This window comes from Phyllostomus discolor, chromosome 2 (assembly GCF_004126475.2).
Source record: "Phyllostomus discolor isolate MPI-MPIP mPhyDis1 chromosome 2, mPhyDis1.pri.v3, whole genome shotgun sequence".
Lineage (NCBI taxonomy): Eukaryota > Metazoa > Chordata > Mammalia > Chiroptera > Phyllostomidae > Phyllostomus > Phyllostomus discolor.
The window spans coordinates 9,341,088-9,356,301 of NC_040904.2; the positions used below are offsets into that span (position 1 = coordinate 9,341,088).

At 61.2% G+C, this 15,214-nt stretch overlaps 1 protein-coding gene across 1 annotated transcript; it reads right to left on the bottom strand.

The window, feature by feature from the left end:
* Positions 1 to 392: 392 nt before the first annotated feature.
* Positions 393 to 14,956, bottom strand: DNMT3L (DNA methyltransferase 3 like). Its single transcript, XM_028504765.2, is given in 13 exon segments — positions 393 to 978; positions 980 to 1,112; positions 2,982 to 3,067; positions 7,085 to 7,224; positions 7,926 to 8,001; positions 8,605 to 8,693; positions 9,794 to 9,881; positions 11,751 to 11,922; positions 12,982 to 13,094; positions 13,176 to 13,255; positions 13,917 to 13,961; positions 14,250 to 14,417; positions 14,833 to 14,956. Coding segments are annotated over 13 exon segments (1,347 nt in total). The 3' UTR covers positions 393 to 945.
* Positions 14,957 to 15,214: the final 258 nt, after the last annotated feature.

Consider the following 15,214-nt stretch of genomic DNA (forward strand, 5'->3'; position numbering starts at 1 on the left):
CGGGAGCCCCAACCAGGAACTGAACCAGTTTGCGGGATGATGCCTAACCCACCGAGCCATGCCAGTCAGGGCAAGACGTGTTTTTCAAAACTGTCAAAAGACCCAATTTTAATGGAACCTTTCCTCCACAGAGCCCCTTACATCCCACTCACCAGCGCCAGCGCTGGTCCTGAGGGGCCCCAAGCCCTGGCCATCACGTGCAGGACAAGCCGAGCGTTGAGTGATCTCAGCCTCGGTTCCTTCGGGGGGGCTTCCGCCTAATCTGGGAAGGTCTCTTTAGGACTTGCCACCTGTGATTGGAACCCAGCCGGAGTCCATGCTCTCCAGGGCTCGCCCTCCCTGGGGCCCAGCATGCCCGGGGACAGCTATGCACTTCACAGGTGCATCTCTGTGCTGCGCACTCGGTCCCTGCTCCCCCTGCTCGCCACGCTCGGAATTCTGGACTTTGCAAAGGTCTGTGATGTTCTGTGTGGCCGTCATCAGAGCTCATGGTTTTCAACTTCATGGGGAATGGCCGTCACGTGGCAGCGCCATCCTGCGCGCTGTGGAACATGTGCGGTGGGCGCTTAGGAAGTGGGTCCTGTTCGTGGCCCTCCCCCACACCCCCGCGCCCTGCGGGATGAAAGGGAGCCTGGGCTTATGCATCAATACGCTGAGAATGACCAGGAACTCGCATGATGAATGCATTGTTAACTGCTCGGGTGGCACACTGGGTACGCCGACCTTCAGGATGTTGTCCCTGGTGAGATGCCAGACGCTCCGCCCCCTCCCTCCAGTGGGCGTGCAGGGTGGGGGCTGCATCTCCAGAGACACGGCCGCAGCAAATCCAGAGTCAAGCAAATCAAATAACAATTCGAAGAGGAAAAAATGAGACAATATCAGGAAAGATATCTGTTCTAAGAAAAATCCTTTTTTTTTTTCCCTCGCCACAGCCTAATGAGTCATTTACAAAGAGGAAGTGAGTTCTGTTGAAAAAAAACTTGAAATATTCTTTCAGGGGCAGAAAACAATTCTTCACCAGCCCGGTGGGCCCCGGGATGGAGGACCTTGCTCTCTGCCGGTCTGGAGCCCGCAGGGACGCCTCGTCTTGGGGAAGCAGGGCCGAATGCCTGCTGCGGAAGAGAGAGGAAGCTCATCATCACCCACGGAGCACCCCGCCCTCCCCGGACCAGGGAGGATGCGAGGGCGGGGGGTGGGGGGGTTGCGGCCAAGGCTGGCGGGTGCCACACTCTTCGGAGTATTTGGAGGTCTCTCAGAGAAACACCCTGTCCGCCTTGCGTGTCCTGGGTAGTAGGGGACGAGATGGCCCCCACACCTCCTGTCTCCCCCAGGGGGGTGGTGGTCCTGTGAGATGTAGTCACAGCAGGGGAGGGCTGAGGGTCCCCAAGGACAGACCTTGGCCCGGCTGCTTGGGTCCCCCTTTCCATGAGAAGGAGCCACCCTGGAGAGGCCCCACTGAGCAGGAGGGGCAGGATTCGGGGCAAAGGTTGGCCAGGCCGAACTGAATGTCGTCCCCCAGGAATTCTGATTGACCCCAGACGGAGAGGTCTGGGCACATCCCCGGGCGTCCTGTGGCAGCCTGTGCTGCAGACCCTGCATGTGAGGCAGGTGGGTGGGGAGGATAGGGGACCCCCAACTTGCAGTTTGATGCCACCCGTGGGACTCGAGACTTCATGGACTTGGCACCCAGGACTTTGGTCTTGTGCCCCCAGGCACCCACGGCAGCCAGGGAACAGGGATGAGGTGCCAGAAACACGCAGGGCCCCTCCTGGCGCTCTTTCCAGCCCCGCCCACCGGCCCAGGAGCCTGACCAGCGGCCGAGGGTGACTGTGGCTGTGCCGAGGCAGCTGCCCATCATCCCGGGGGGTGATGACCCCTCAGCGGGTCAGACAGCAGGAGCCTGAAGGGAAACGCCTTTCAAAGAAACAGCTTCCAGCTTATTTCTGGGAACCACATGGGGGAGGGAGCCAGCCGGCGGGCGGGCCAGGGGAGTATGGCACACGTAAGCGGCTGACCACAGGGTGGCCATCCAGCTTCGGAGGCAACATTCCAGAGGGCCGTCTGACTCCCTTTATCTGTGCCTGAAACAAACCCTGGGTGTGGCCCTGGTGTGGGGAGACGCTGGGACTGGGGTGGGAAGGAGAGGCTCCAGAAGCTGCTGTGGGGAGAAGACAGGACCCAGCTGGCCCTGAAGATGCATCGGCTCGGTTCCCGGGGGGGGGGAGGGGGGGGGTGGACTGTGCAGGGTGGGGGTGCGGCAGGAGAGCTGCCGTTCCCCTCGAGGGCAGTGGGCACAGTGCGCAGTGAGACAGAGGCAGGGCCCGTGTCCTGGCCAGAAAGGCTGCCGGAGGAGCAGGGCCAGCCACGCTGAGGGGGGCGGGGGGGAGGGGCAGGGGCTGTGTGTGGGGGAGGGGAGGAGCGGAGCCAGCATTCCCGGGCAGGAACAGTCAGGAGAACATCTGGCAGCCGAGGGGGGTGCACGTGAAGGCACGCCAAGGCCTGGGGTTCGGCGGGAGAGTTTCGTACAGCCCGAGTGCGTCGTGGGAGAGTGTGTGTGGGTGTGAGTGCATGGGTCAGTGGTTGTGAGCAGGTGTGAGGGTCTGGGTGTGTGTAGGCGGGCTGTGCTCCAGAAGGCTGGGGAGGGGTACCGGGCCCAGGGCGCATGTGGCCGTGCAGCGAATAGCTGGGGGTCTGGCCTCTCTTCTCTGCACTCAGGGAAGCCCCTCGAAGTCCTGGGGTGACAACCTCACAAGCACTGATGCAGCAGCTGGGACGAGGCGCCCCACGGGAACAGGGATGGGCGTCCCCCGACCTCGAGCGTGCCCAGAACGGTGCAGAGCATCTGGAAGGCCCACCAGGCACAGCCCCTAACCTGGGCAGAGGCTGCCGGGCACAGCCCGGCCCCCGCCTCCTCAGACTCTGTTTCCTCGATGGCCAGGGTCCCGCCTCCGCCCCGAAGTGCTCACACACACGGGGAGTACCTGCGCACGGCCGGGATGTTGCTCCACACGTGCACGGCGTTCCGGACGGTCCTGCCACAGAACTCCTGGATGGTCACGGGGTCCGTCTGCGGGCGGAAACCCGGCTGCAGGTCAGGGTGGCCTGGACCAGGCCTCTGTCCCCTGCGGCGCCCATGGATGCATCTCAGCCACCATGGGAAGCGTGTGGCCCTCCAGATACAGCCAGCAGCCTTCCCAGGCTGACAGCGTCCCCCAGTCCACACTTCTTCCCATTAAAAAACAATCATTTGAGGAAAAAATGTTCAGATATTATTTTTAAACTTTTAACCGTTGATTTTTTGTTTTCCCACGGGTCGGGTGGCACGGGGACTCCCCGCCTGCTGGGGCACCGGGTGGAGTCCCCTGCAGATAAAGACTGTGGTCTTGAGCCCTGGCTGGTGCAGCTCAGCGGGTTGAGCTCCAGCCTGTGAACTGAAAGGTTGCTGGTTCGATTCCCAGTCAGTGCACATGCCTGGGTTGAGGGCCAGGTCCCCCGGATGGGGGCCATGCAAGAGGCAACCGATGGATGTTTCTCTCCCTCTCTGTCTCCCTACTTTCCCCTCTCTCTAGAAATGAATAAATAAATCTTAAAAAAAAAAAGAACTGAAAGAGGACTGTGGTCTTTGCGACTGGGGGATGTGAGATCCATGCCGGCAGAGAGGAGGGTATTGTGAGGAGCGAGCAGGCACCTGGTCCTGGGCTCACCAGCTCCCTGGAAGTCACCAGGACCAGAGAAGAGAGAGCAGGAGGTGGGACAGACCTTCCGCCACTGGGAGGGGCAGCCTCGGAAGGGAGAGGGGCACAGAGGAGAAACTGAGGCAAGAAGCCACCCCCCCCAATCCCTGATACCATGAAAGGTGGTCTTGACTCTACCTCCCCAGACTCCAGGGCTGCCAGGGGGGCCCCTGGGCACCGCCCGAGCCCCACTGCCCTAGGGCACATAGCCTCTTCCTGTATTTAGGCACCACGGGGGAGGGGGGGGCGGGGTGAGAGCTGGCTGTGCCCTCGGTCACCAGGGCCAATAGGGGCCGTCCCTGCATCTGGCACGACCAGGTGTTCCCGCCCGTGGGCAGGGACGAGGCTCCGTCCGCAGCAAGGTGGGTGGGAACAGTCACAGAAAATACTGGAATGTCCCTTTTGGCCTGCACTCCTAATTTGGGACCAATTTGGATGTACCCAATAGGTGCAAAGAACAATGAAAGTCAGGGTTTTGCTCCAAGTGGCACCCCGGTTGGAAACTGCTCTCATTGGCTGGACCCGTGATTACTTACTCATAGTTTTTAGTAAGCAGCCCCGGCCCCGGCGGCCGCTACGGGGCGGCCTGTGGCGTGCCCGGCCCCAGGACAGCCTCAGCCAGGACGGAGAAGCCCGGGTGCTGACAGCAGTCCCGGGACCATGGGGCCGCTGTGCCCGGCTCTGGGAAAACCCTTTTTTAGGCTGTCGTGAAAGGAATTACATTCTAGGAAAACATAACTTACCAAGGTGATCTCCAGAAAAGTAAGAAATCCTTACAGGTTTCTGTTTCTGCAGAAGAGCCAACTCCCGCTTTAAAACCAGGGCGGCAGCCACCCACCCAGACCGTTTCACAGGAGAATTCCGTCAAGTTTAGATGTTTGTATGACTCAAGCTTAACACCGACAGCCAGACCCAATGAAAATGGCACACACACAAAAAACCACACGCCACGCTCTCTGCGCTGGCCACAGCCAAACAGCCACGGAGTGCACCCCTATTCCAAAAATGGTTCGTTACTGGAAGTCTGTTAGTATGTCTTATTAATAGCTCAACAGAGGAAATTATCTCATTATCTCCATAAACATTACAAAGAACATCTGAGCCCTGGCTGGTGTGGCTCCGTGGATTGAATGCCAGCCTGCAAACGGAAAGGTTGCTGGTTCGATTCCCAGTCTGGACACATGCCTGGGAGGCAGGGCCAGCTCCCCAGTAGGGGGCGTGCAAGAGGCAAATACACAATGATGTTTCTCTCCCTCTCTTTCTCCCTCCCTTCCTCTCTCTCTAAAAATAAATATATAAAATCTTAAAAAAAAAAGAACATCTGACAGAATCCAGGAGTTATTATTGATAAAATTACTCAAAAAGTAGAAACCGGCCGTGGCTGATGTGGCTTCGTGGATTGACCACCTGCCTGTGAACGGGATGGTCACCAGTTCGATTCCCAGTCCAGGCACATGCCTGTGCTACAGGCCAGATCCCCCGTTGGGGGTGTACAAGAGGCAACCAATCAATATATCTCCCGTACATTGATGTTTCTCTCCTTTCTTCCTCCCTTCCCATCTCTCTAAAAATAAATAAAATATTTTTTAAAAAAGCAGAAAGCAATGCACACTTCCTTAGCATAGTGAAGGCTACCAACTCAGAGCCAGCGCCCACTCAGTAGGGCAACACTGAACGTCAGGGACGAGACAGCCACGTCCCGCCCCCGCCCCCGCCCCCTGCCCCCGTGACTCAGCATTACCCCAGAGACAACAGAGAGAGACGAGAGGAAGGTCCCCGAGGGGTAAAACTCTAAGAAACCCATCTGGAGGTGCGAGTGATCTGCTCGGACACCGGGGAGGCCTGATAGAATCCGCCCAAAACGACGGCAGGTCCTAAGGCCGCCCCGTGCGGCAGCAGAAGCACAGTGAAGGCGCAGGAGTCAACGGTTCCCGATGTTCCAATCAACACCAGGGAGACGCTGAGACGGAAGATGCCCGCCGCCACGGGGCGCTCGGGACAAACTGCCGCACGAGAGGGCTGGTGACACTTGGGGTGAGGCCAGGAAAGTGGGAGCGGTGGGGACGTGAGCCGGGACTAAGCCTACCCTCCGGGGGCCACGGGGCACACCCGTGAAGATGACAGAGACCCCCACGCGTGCCCCTTCCTCGGAGCGGCGGTTGGGAGAGCCGAGGGCCAGAAACCGCCCGACTGCCCGTCAACAAGGAGGAGGCCACGTCATGTGTCGTGTCCGCACGAAGCCAAATGGGGGAAAAACAAAACGAACCGAAGCACACAGACCACAGCGAGGGACAGGGGGCCTCCTGTGACGGACGGGGGGTCGGGGGTCGGGGGCGGGCATGCGGGTGGCGGCCCAGCGGCAGTGCAGGCAGGCAGACCTGCTGTGGTTGCGTGAAGAAGCCCGGAGGTGACCAAGAAACCGAAGACGAGGGGACAAGGACGCATGGGGTCGGGGTGGCAAGGAGACTGTTTGCTGCTCGTTTGGATGTGGGGGAGGCGTGCAGTGAGGAGCGGACACTGGGCTCGAGCAGGGACTGTTATGCTTGGGGAGAGGTGTCGGGAGGGACTCGGGTCAGCCCGGACAGGGTTGTCACTGAGTCCTGGCTGCTCTCAGGGTCAGGGTTCAGATTCCTGGAGAGAAGAAACTGGGTTGTTATTGCCCAGAGGGTATGTGTGTGAGTGCCTGTGACTGCATGTGGGGGGGGAGTGCCTGTGACTGCATGTGTGTGTGTGAGTGCCTGTGACTGCATGTGGGGTGTGTGTGTGCCTGTGACTGCATGTGGGGGGTATGTGAGTGCCTGTGACTGCATGTGGGGTGTGTGTGTGAGTGCCTGTGACTGCATGTGTGTGTGAGTGCCTGTGACTGCATGTGGGGTATGTGTGTGAGTGCCTGTGACTGCATGTGGGGTGTGTGTGTGCCTGTGACTGCATGTGGGGGGTATGTGAGTGCCTGTGACTGCATGTGGGGTGTGTGTGTGAGTGCCTGTGACTGCATGTGTGTGTGTGTATGAGTGCCTGTGACTGCATGTGTGTGTGTGTGTGTGAGTGCCTGTGACTGCATGTGGGGTGTGTGCCAGTGCCTGTGACTGTATGTGGGTGTGTGTATCAGTCATGTTTGTACTGTGTAAGTATATGTGTGGCACGGATGGAGAGCCCCGTCGTGGTGCATCCTGAGTGTGGCATCGTGAAAGGGCCACGCCCTGGTGGCACCAGGCAGCCCTCCCGGTCCCTGTGAACTCTGCAAACAGAGGCCTCAGACATCAGAACCTAAACGGCCGCCCCCGACAAAGCCGCCGTGCCCCTGGGGAGGCCCGCCTGGCTGGCATCCTAGGGCCGCACGCTGTCCGTACCTCCAGGAAGCGCGTGGCTGCAGTGTGGTCGTCCTTGGTCAGCACCAGGTTGTCCACGAACATCCAGAAGAAGGGCCGCGGGCTGCAGAGCCGGGGCTTCGCGTATTGCAGGATGCGGTGGAACTGGTACACGAACCACCCTGGGGAGACCACCAGGGTGAGGGGCTCTGGTGCGGGGGAGACTGCGGGAGGACCAAGCCCCGTGTGGCCGGCTTCCCCCCTCCCCTGCAGCAGTTGAGCCTCAGGGCCCAGGGCTCCCTGTCATCCGGCATGCAGCCCCAGCCTCACCTAGTGCCCCAGAGTTCAGGGGCAGAGCGGGTTAAGGGGAGGCGGAGCTTGCAGTGGGGGGCAGGGCAGACTCAGAGGGCGCAGGGTCTGTGGGTGATGGGTAAGTTCATGTTCTGGCTCTGGCCACGACTTCACAGGTACGTGTGTCAGAACACACCACCTTGTCCTCGCTGAACGTGGGCGGTTTATGGATATTAGTGATCCCCCAACAAAGGTGTTCTTTAAAAATACAGCCCTGGCTGGTGTGGCTCAGTGGGTTGAGTGCTGGTCTGGGAACTGAAAGGTCACCAGTTCGATTCCCAGTCAGGACACAGGCCTGGGTTGTGGGCCGGGTCCGTAGCTGCGGGCATGCGAGAGGCAACCACTTGATGTTTCTCTCCCCCTCTTTCTCCCTCCCTCCCCACCTCTAAAGATAAATAAATAACATCTAAAAATATATAAAGAAATGAAAAGGCAGACAATTTGCCACTTCCACCCTCTCGGGGGAGGGCTGCTGGTCCGTGGGGGGAGGGACGGGAGGGCCCGGGGCCGGGGGCAGAGGGCGCTGTCTCACCGGGAGGACGGTTGCAGGTCTGGCCGAGGCGGGGTGTGCTGCCGTACACGAGGTCAAACGGGCCCCACTCTTCCACCTGCAGGACAGGGGACACGGGAGGCACTCCCGCCGTGTGCAGGCAGGTGGCCCGTGCGGGCGGCAGGCTCCAGGCCCTGAAGCCCCGGAGCCAGACCCACCAGTGTCCCCGTCAATCACCATTGGCCTGGGGAGCTCTCAGAGCCAGCATCCATCATTTGGGGAGAGGCTGACACACCCCTCAACACCCCACAGAGCGCTGGACACTTGGGGTTTTGTGTGTGGCAGGGAGAGGCTGTGTCCCAGCCTTGGGGCAAACGAGAGACCAGTGTCCTCCTGCCCCGGGGCCAAGAGAAGGCTTCCCGCCATCTCTCCACCTGCCATGGGGGGGCTCGAGGCCAGGCCGGGTGCTGGTGAGTCACTCTCCGGCACTTCCTCCAGGGCCGCCCTGCAGGATGGCAGAGAGTAGCCTTCCAGGGAGCATTTCGTCATCGGAGTGTCCAGAGGGTGTTTTCCGCCAGCCACTGTTTACTTTACAGGGAGGGGCAGGGCTGACCCTCTCTCAGGGTGGCACCGTCGCACCCACCAGCTTCCATCTTGGCACCTGGATGTCCCACCCACCAGCTTCCATCTGGGCACCCGGATGGACACAATGTGCACTTACGTTCCTCCTCACGACGTCAGTAACATCACTCAGATGTCTAAGGTTTCCCAAGCCAGAAACCGTTTCCAGAAAGCCCAAACTCATCAGCTCTGGGTGGGGAAAGGCAAGGACACACACACAAAAAAACAGATCAATTCGGAGCCCCAGCTTAATCAAATGACCAGAAAACACGTCTGTCCTCAGGGAACACACTCTGTCTTCCGTGATGGGACAGGAGACTGAGGGGGTAGGCGTGTGTTGCCCTGGAAACCACACAGGCAAAACGTCTCGGAGTGCTGCTTTGGGGGCCAGGAGGTTTGCTGTGGGGCCAGCCTCCTGGGGCCGCCATGTCACGCCCCAGGGCAGGAAGTCCGCCGGGCAGTGGGGTCCACTCCGAGGTCACCCAACCAGATGGAGTGGCAGGTGGCAGGTGGCCGCCGGAGCCACGTTATGCCCTCAGGGAGGCCATGGCCTGGGGATAGGAAGCGCCTAGAAAGGGCCTTGCAAATTGGACTCAGGAATGTGGCCCGGGAGGGAGATAAAGGCCGAGTGCCCCGACCTGACCCTTGGGTCCCTCCACCTGTAGGTTGGGCCCGTTCTGTGTGAGTCTCGGGGCCCTGGCCCAGGCTGCTGTGACCACCGCATGGGGCACAGGGCACAGGCTGGAAATGGGTTGGGTCCCCAATTCTATTTGGTCTGCGACTAAGGGGTGTTTTCAAGGGTTCCCCTCATGCCGGGCCCAGAGGACTCCAGGGTTTCCGAGGGCACCAGCGGGCGAGGGAGGACACCTGGGTGAGGCTGCAGGCAGCACGGGCCCGGCTGGGCACTCTAGGAGTGAGGGCGCTGGGGTCCCTGGGAGGGGCTGGGTGGCTCTGCCAGGTGGCCGGGCGTGTGGGCAGAGCGCCTGGCCCCCAGGCTCTCACGAATGGCACGCCACACCCGCTGCCTTGCTCTCCGCATTTCCTTTCCAACTCGCGTCTTCTGAAGGAGGGAGCCCCATGGCTCCTGCGCCCTCTCTGCCGACCCCCGCAACTGACCCTCAGCCCCAGATGCATGGAGTTGCCCCAGACGCTTAGCAAGCGTGACACACGGCAAGTTTGGATCCTGGCCACTCAGACCCTGCCCCGAGTGGCCGGGGTCCAAACGGCCCACACACGCAGGTTTGGGCGGGCGCACCCTCCAGGGAGTCCCCCGATGTCAGCATACTCACCGTTCCCTATCTTCCCGAAAAGGGACAGCACCCGGACCGGCTCTCTCTTCCACGCCGGCACAGTTGCGTGCATCTCGAGGGGGCTGTCCTGTTCATTTTTTTTAAAAAAGGTGATGTTCTGGGAGGAGTTGGTTACAGAGCCCCCTGAGTCACACGGAGCCTCCTCTCTGGCCAGCAGACACAGGGGCCCTGCCCCGGTGGACAGAGGCACATTTGGGACACCCCTGCCGAGGCGGCTGGCCTCGCCCCGGTCACGTGGCCCCCAGACCCACATGAGGACCCTGCTCCCCTTCAGACCAGGCCTCCCGCCCCGAACCTCCCCTAGGCCTTCTCTAGCAAAGGGGAGGCGGGTGCCGTGTGTGGGGGGGGGGCAATTTTCCTGAGTGTGCAGGAAGACAGTTCCATCCCGGGAGCGGGGAGCCACTTCCTTTGTATTTCTTGCGGGGAGTCTCAACTGGAGACATTCTGAATGCCCACAGCAGCGGGATCCACCCCATTCCTCTCCTTGCGAGAGCTCTGAGTGAGGCCCCAAGTCGCCCACAGTGGGAGACCAGGCCTGAGCAGGGAGGGTGTCTGCCTGTGTGTGAGGCCTGCGGGGTGGGGGGTGGGGGGTTGTGGACCCCGGCCGCTCAGGGCAGGGTCCGCCTCCGGCTCGAGCAGATGGGATGGCCCAGGCCCAGGCCCAGGCCCGGCCCTGAGGGAGTGAGCAGGTGAGTCCGGGCAGAGAAGGTGGCTGCCCTGAGGGGGTGGAGTGGGGGGAAGGGCAGGGCCATCCGGCCCAGGTGCGGTTCTGCGGGACACGGGGGGGCACACATCCTTGTCCCCCGCCGCAGGTCCAGGAGCTGAGCCGCATCCCTCTGCGCCTGGCAGTGGGCTCGAGTTAACCACGTTTCTGAATATCGACCTTACTTTCTTTCAAAGCAAACACTGAGAGGGACAGTGTCTGCCACTGAATGGCCCTGAAAGAAGGTTCTAGAAGTGCACCTGCCTATTCTCCAAAAAGCACCATGAAAACACCCGCAGAGGTTGTTAGGGACACGCTCCCAGCCTGTGTCGGGGAGGCTGTGGGGCGGCACGGCCGCCCGTGGGGCCCGTGAGTGGCCCCAGCAATGCCGTGTGCGGGTCCCCACAGCTGGCTCTGGCCCCTGCTGTCCACTGCTTCCTCGCCAAGCACTCTCACCCTCCTGTCTAATTTTCCCAGGGCAGCCACGACAAACAGGAGCGGACTGTGTGGCCACACATTTATTCACGAGGCCAGAAGTCCCAAGTCACACATCAGCAGGACCGGCTCCCGCTGGAGGGCCCGAGGGAGGCTCTGCCCCAGGGCCCTGACCAGCTGCTGGAGGCGGCCGGCAGCCTGGGGCCCTGGGCTTGCGGGGCACTGCTCCAGTCCTCCCCCGTCACCACACGGCCATCCTCCCTCTGTGCCTGTCCCCCAGCCTCCTCTCCTTTCTCTCCCATGACACCGGTCACTGCACTGCAAGCCCTCCCGGATCCAGGAGCACCCCCTTCAAGACCCTGAACCCAGTGATCTCTGCAAAGACCCTGCTTCCCAAACAGGTCACATTCACAGTTACCAGGGGCTTGGGGGACACAGTTCCTCCCACGGGGATGAGCCCACAGCCCCTGCCTGGCGCCTGGCTCCCGGCCTCAGCCCCCAGAGGCCCTGCCTGCTTGCATCTTGCTCGCTGCCCGGGAGTTTGTTCCTGTTTGCTGGGCTGAGGGGCACACATATGGGGACCCCCTCTCCCACCTGCTACCGACCCCTCATGCCAGGCTCAGAACAAACAAAACCGCCCGCTAAAGTAGCCAAAAAGCAGACCGCCTGGTGGCACCGGCTGTCTGAGGGAGAGAAGCACATGCCCCAGAGAGCCCTGCGCTTCGCCGTGTAGGGGGCGGGCGGGCACTGCACAGCCCGGGACCAGGGCGCCGGGCCAGCCTCCACATGGCTGCTTACCGCCTCCTGGTCGTAGAAGGCCTTCAGGCGCTCCCACCACTTCCTCCTGCGCTGCAGCAGCCCGTCTCGGGAGGAGGGCAGGCACAGGAAGCACACCCAGTTGCTCGTGGCGTGGACTCTCTCCGAGGTCCCGGGGCCCACCAGCACATCCACGCACTCAAAGCAGTAGCACCTCAAGGCAGACAGAAACCCCACGGTGACCGAGATGACATTGCTTTGGCCACCAGCTGAAAGTATGGGTCGATGTCCTGACCCGTGTGGCTCGGTGGGTTCGGTATCGTCCCCCGCAAAGCGGAAGGTCCCCAGTTTAGTTCCTGGTTCAGGTTGATTCCCAGTTCAGGGCACAGGCCTGGGTTGTGGGCCGGGTCCCCAGCTGGGGGTGTGCGAGGGGCAACTGATGATGTTTCTCGCACACAGGGATGTTTCTCTCCCTCTCTTTCTCCCTACCTTTCCTTCTAAAACTAAATAAATAATATCAGAAAGAAAGAAAGAAAGAAAGAAAGAAACAAACAAACCACGGTCCTCTGCAGGCTGAGAGCCTGCCCCCTTCTTTGGACTGAGCTATGGAAAGGTGAGACTGCGGACCAGGGGGAGGACCAGTCCCTCTTAGGGACCTAGATGGACGGGAACCAAGCCATCTGCACAAGACAGCGAGCTGTTTATGGGCACTGAGAGATTTCAAAGAACCCCCTAAGCCACTGGTCTTCCCCCAACTCAAGAGCCTGTGGAAATAGTTAAGGGCTCCAGCACCAACTGGGGTGGGGAGGGGCAGATGGTGGAGGGGGCAACTGGAAATGCAAGGATGGCCCAGGAGGACAGAAGGGGAAGGGACCGCACACGGTGCTCTCACTGGCATGTAAGGAGGGATGTGCATGCCCCTGCCCGCCTCCCCTGTCCCCCAGCTGGGACTGGCAGCCCCAAGGGGGCAAGGTTCCGGCACTGCCCTGTGTAATGAATGCTTGGGGAGCAGCTCCGTCTCGGTGATGCAATAATGAAAAGCAAAGACTAGAAACGCAAATCCTTTGATATCCCACCTTCCGCGTGCCAAGGCTCTCCACCAGATGAAACACTTGAGGTGGAAATAGAAAGCTTTGGAGAAAGTCATCTTTTTAGGGGGACCCCCCCCCCAGCACTCTGGAGTAAGTGGCTGAGAAAGGCGGAAATTTCCTAGGCTCTTGGGCCCTCCCCCTCCCCCCACCCACCCCCCACCCCGGGGCGCCCCTTGCCTCACCGGGTGCAGTCGGGGTTTTCACAGATGAGCAGAGTCTCCCCTGAGCAGCAAATGGAGCAGTAGGACTGGTACCCGTCGTCGTCATACAGGAAGAGGCAGTCTAGGAACTTGTTCTGGAGAGGGGGCAGACCGGGCCACTGCCCCCTCTGCTCCCACACAGCCCCCCCAGAGCCGCCCCTCAGCTCCCCGCTTACCTTGCACGGGGCGCACATCCCTCCCGCGAACAGGGGGTGCTGCGTGTGCACCTGGAGGCTCCCGCAGCAGAGGCACACGTCTGGGGGGACAGCCAAAGGGCAACGCGGGTCACGGCACCATCAGACAGAGCGACAGACTGGGAGGCAGACTGAGCAGTGGAAGTGCGGGAGCCACACACCCTTGTCGAGAGATCTAAATGAGTGGGAAGGTGCCCCGTGCTCATGGATCAGACACCGGATACTGTCAGGGCCATGTGCCTCCTTGAACTGGCCCACACAGTCCTCTCAAAATCCTAGCGGGCTGCTGTGTGTGTGTGTGCGAGAGAGTGTGTGTGTGTGTGTGCACACGTGCGTACAGAAATTGATAAGCTGACCTGAAAGTGCATGTGGAAACGCAAGGAATCCCGAACAGGCAAATCCATAGAGAAAACAAGTAGATTCGTGGCAGCCTGGAGTTCACGGGGAGGGGCTGGTGACGATGGGGAATGACACGGGAGTGGGATTTGGGGGGTTGGGGGTGACGGAAATGTCCTAAATTAAACTGCAGGGACGGTGGAAAGCACTGAGAGACACTGCACCATGTACACCTTAAGGAAAGCTGCGGGGGCCTGGCCGGCGGAGGGGTTGAGCGGCGGCCCCCCAGCTCCATCTACTGCCCCCTTCCCGGGTGGGCCCCGACCGGCCTTTCCAGAGCTCCCTGCCGTCACCCTTTACCTGCAGGGGTGGGGGGGCCTCACCTACCTTCTATGGCTCGCTGGTTAACCCTGACTTCATAGGCAATCTGATCTGCAAAAGAAAGTGAAGACATGGACACTTCTGTCCATCCGTCATTTAGACAGCGAGAAGTGAGTACCACCAGCTGACCTTCCGAAGTCACAGGAGCCAGAAGACCCTGCCCCGGTCCCCCCTGCCCTCCCTGATCCTGAAATGTTAAACATCCAAGCTTGCGGCGGGTGGGGGGAGCCCGAGCATCTGAGTTCTGTGCGAACATTCCGGAGGCCTGGAAACCTCGAGGTTGCCCGGGCCTGTGGTCGGCCCCCCAAGCGAGGGGCCCAGCACCCAGATGAGCCTCACCTCTTTGGGGCCCTGGTGCAGGGGAGGACGATGGCTCGCTGGACCCCACCAGGATGACGTCCTTGCTGCACTCGGCGTCCGGGTCCAGGACCGGGGCAGCTGCCACGTGGACACCACCCAGGAGAGGGGACACACACAGGCAGAGGGAGAAAAACGGCCCCTCAGCTTCTGCCTTTGAGCCCCTGGCCCCGGGTGTAGGGGTCGGAGGTGACTGCCCAGCTCAGCCCCCACCCACCTTCCACAGTGACACCCCGCTCTCCCAAGCAGGCAGGAAGGCCCCCCTCGCAGGACGACTGGTGGGGAGCGAGTGCCAGCTTTGAGGGGGCTTTGTGTTGAGAGGGCTCTCCTCAAGCAAGGCCAAGGTCAGGTGGTCTTCTTCCCACAAAGGGGAAGGCAAGGGGGCCCCGGGCAGGGACTCCCAGGGGTCGGGGGTTCCAGGAGCTGAGGTCTGCCGCAGAGCCAGCCTCTGGCCTCCGTCTGCACCCACCCGCAGCTGTGGGCCCCTCTGCCACCCCCATGCTCCGGCTTCCCACAGTGTCCATCCCCCGGACCCGCCGGGGACAGGGAAGAGAAAGGGCCTCACCGAGTTCGCAGGGCGGCTGGTCCCCGGGTGGCTGGCACAGCCCCTCTCCCAGCTGCTCAGCTGGGTGAGGGTCCACGCTGTCCAGGAAATCCAGGCTCCGGGTTCTACGGCTATAGACGGCCATGGAACCAGGGGACGGGGCCTCCCAGGAACCAGCAGGAAAGAAGTCGGGTGGGAGGATGGAGGCCACCGGGGGTGGGCGGCCCAGGAGCACCGGCGGCGGAGGGCGCGCAGGCAGAGTCCCAGTGGCGAGCAGGGACAGGGCAGGCAACCTTCCGTGTGAATGGGGCGTGGAGTGCAGGGCTGAGGAGCTCATGCGGCCCCTCCTGTGAGTGGGGAGATAGAAAGCTCAGGATGCGGGGAGGGTCAGAAAAGGTTGGGT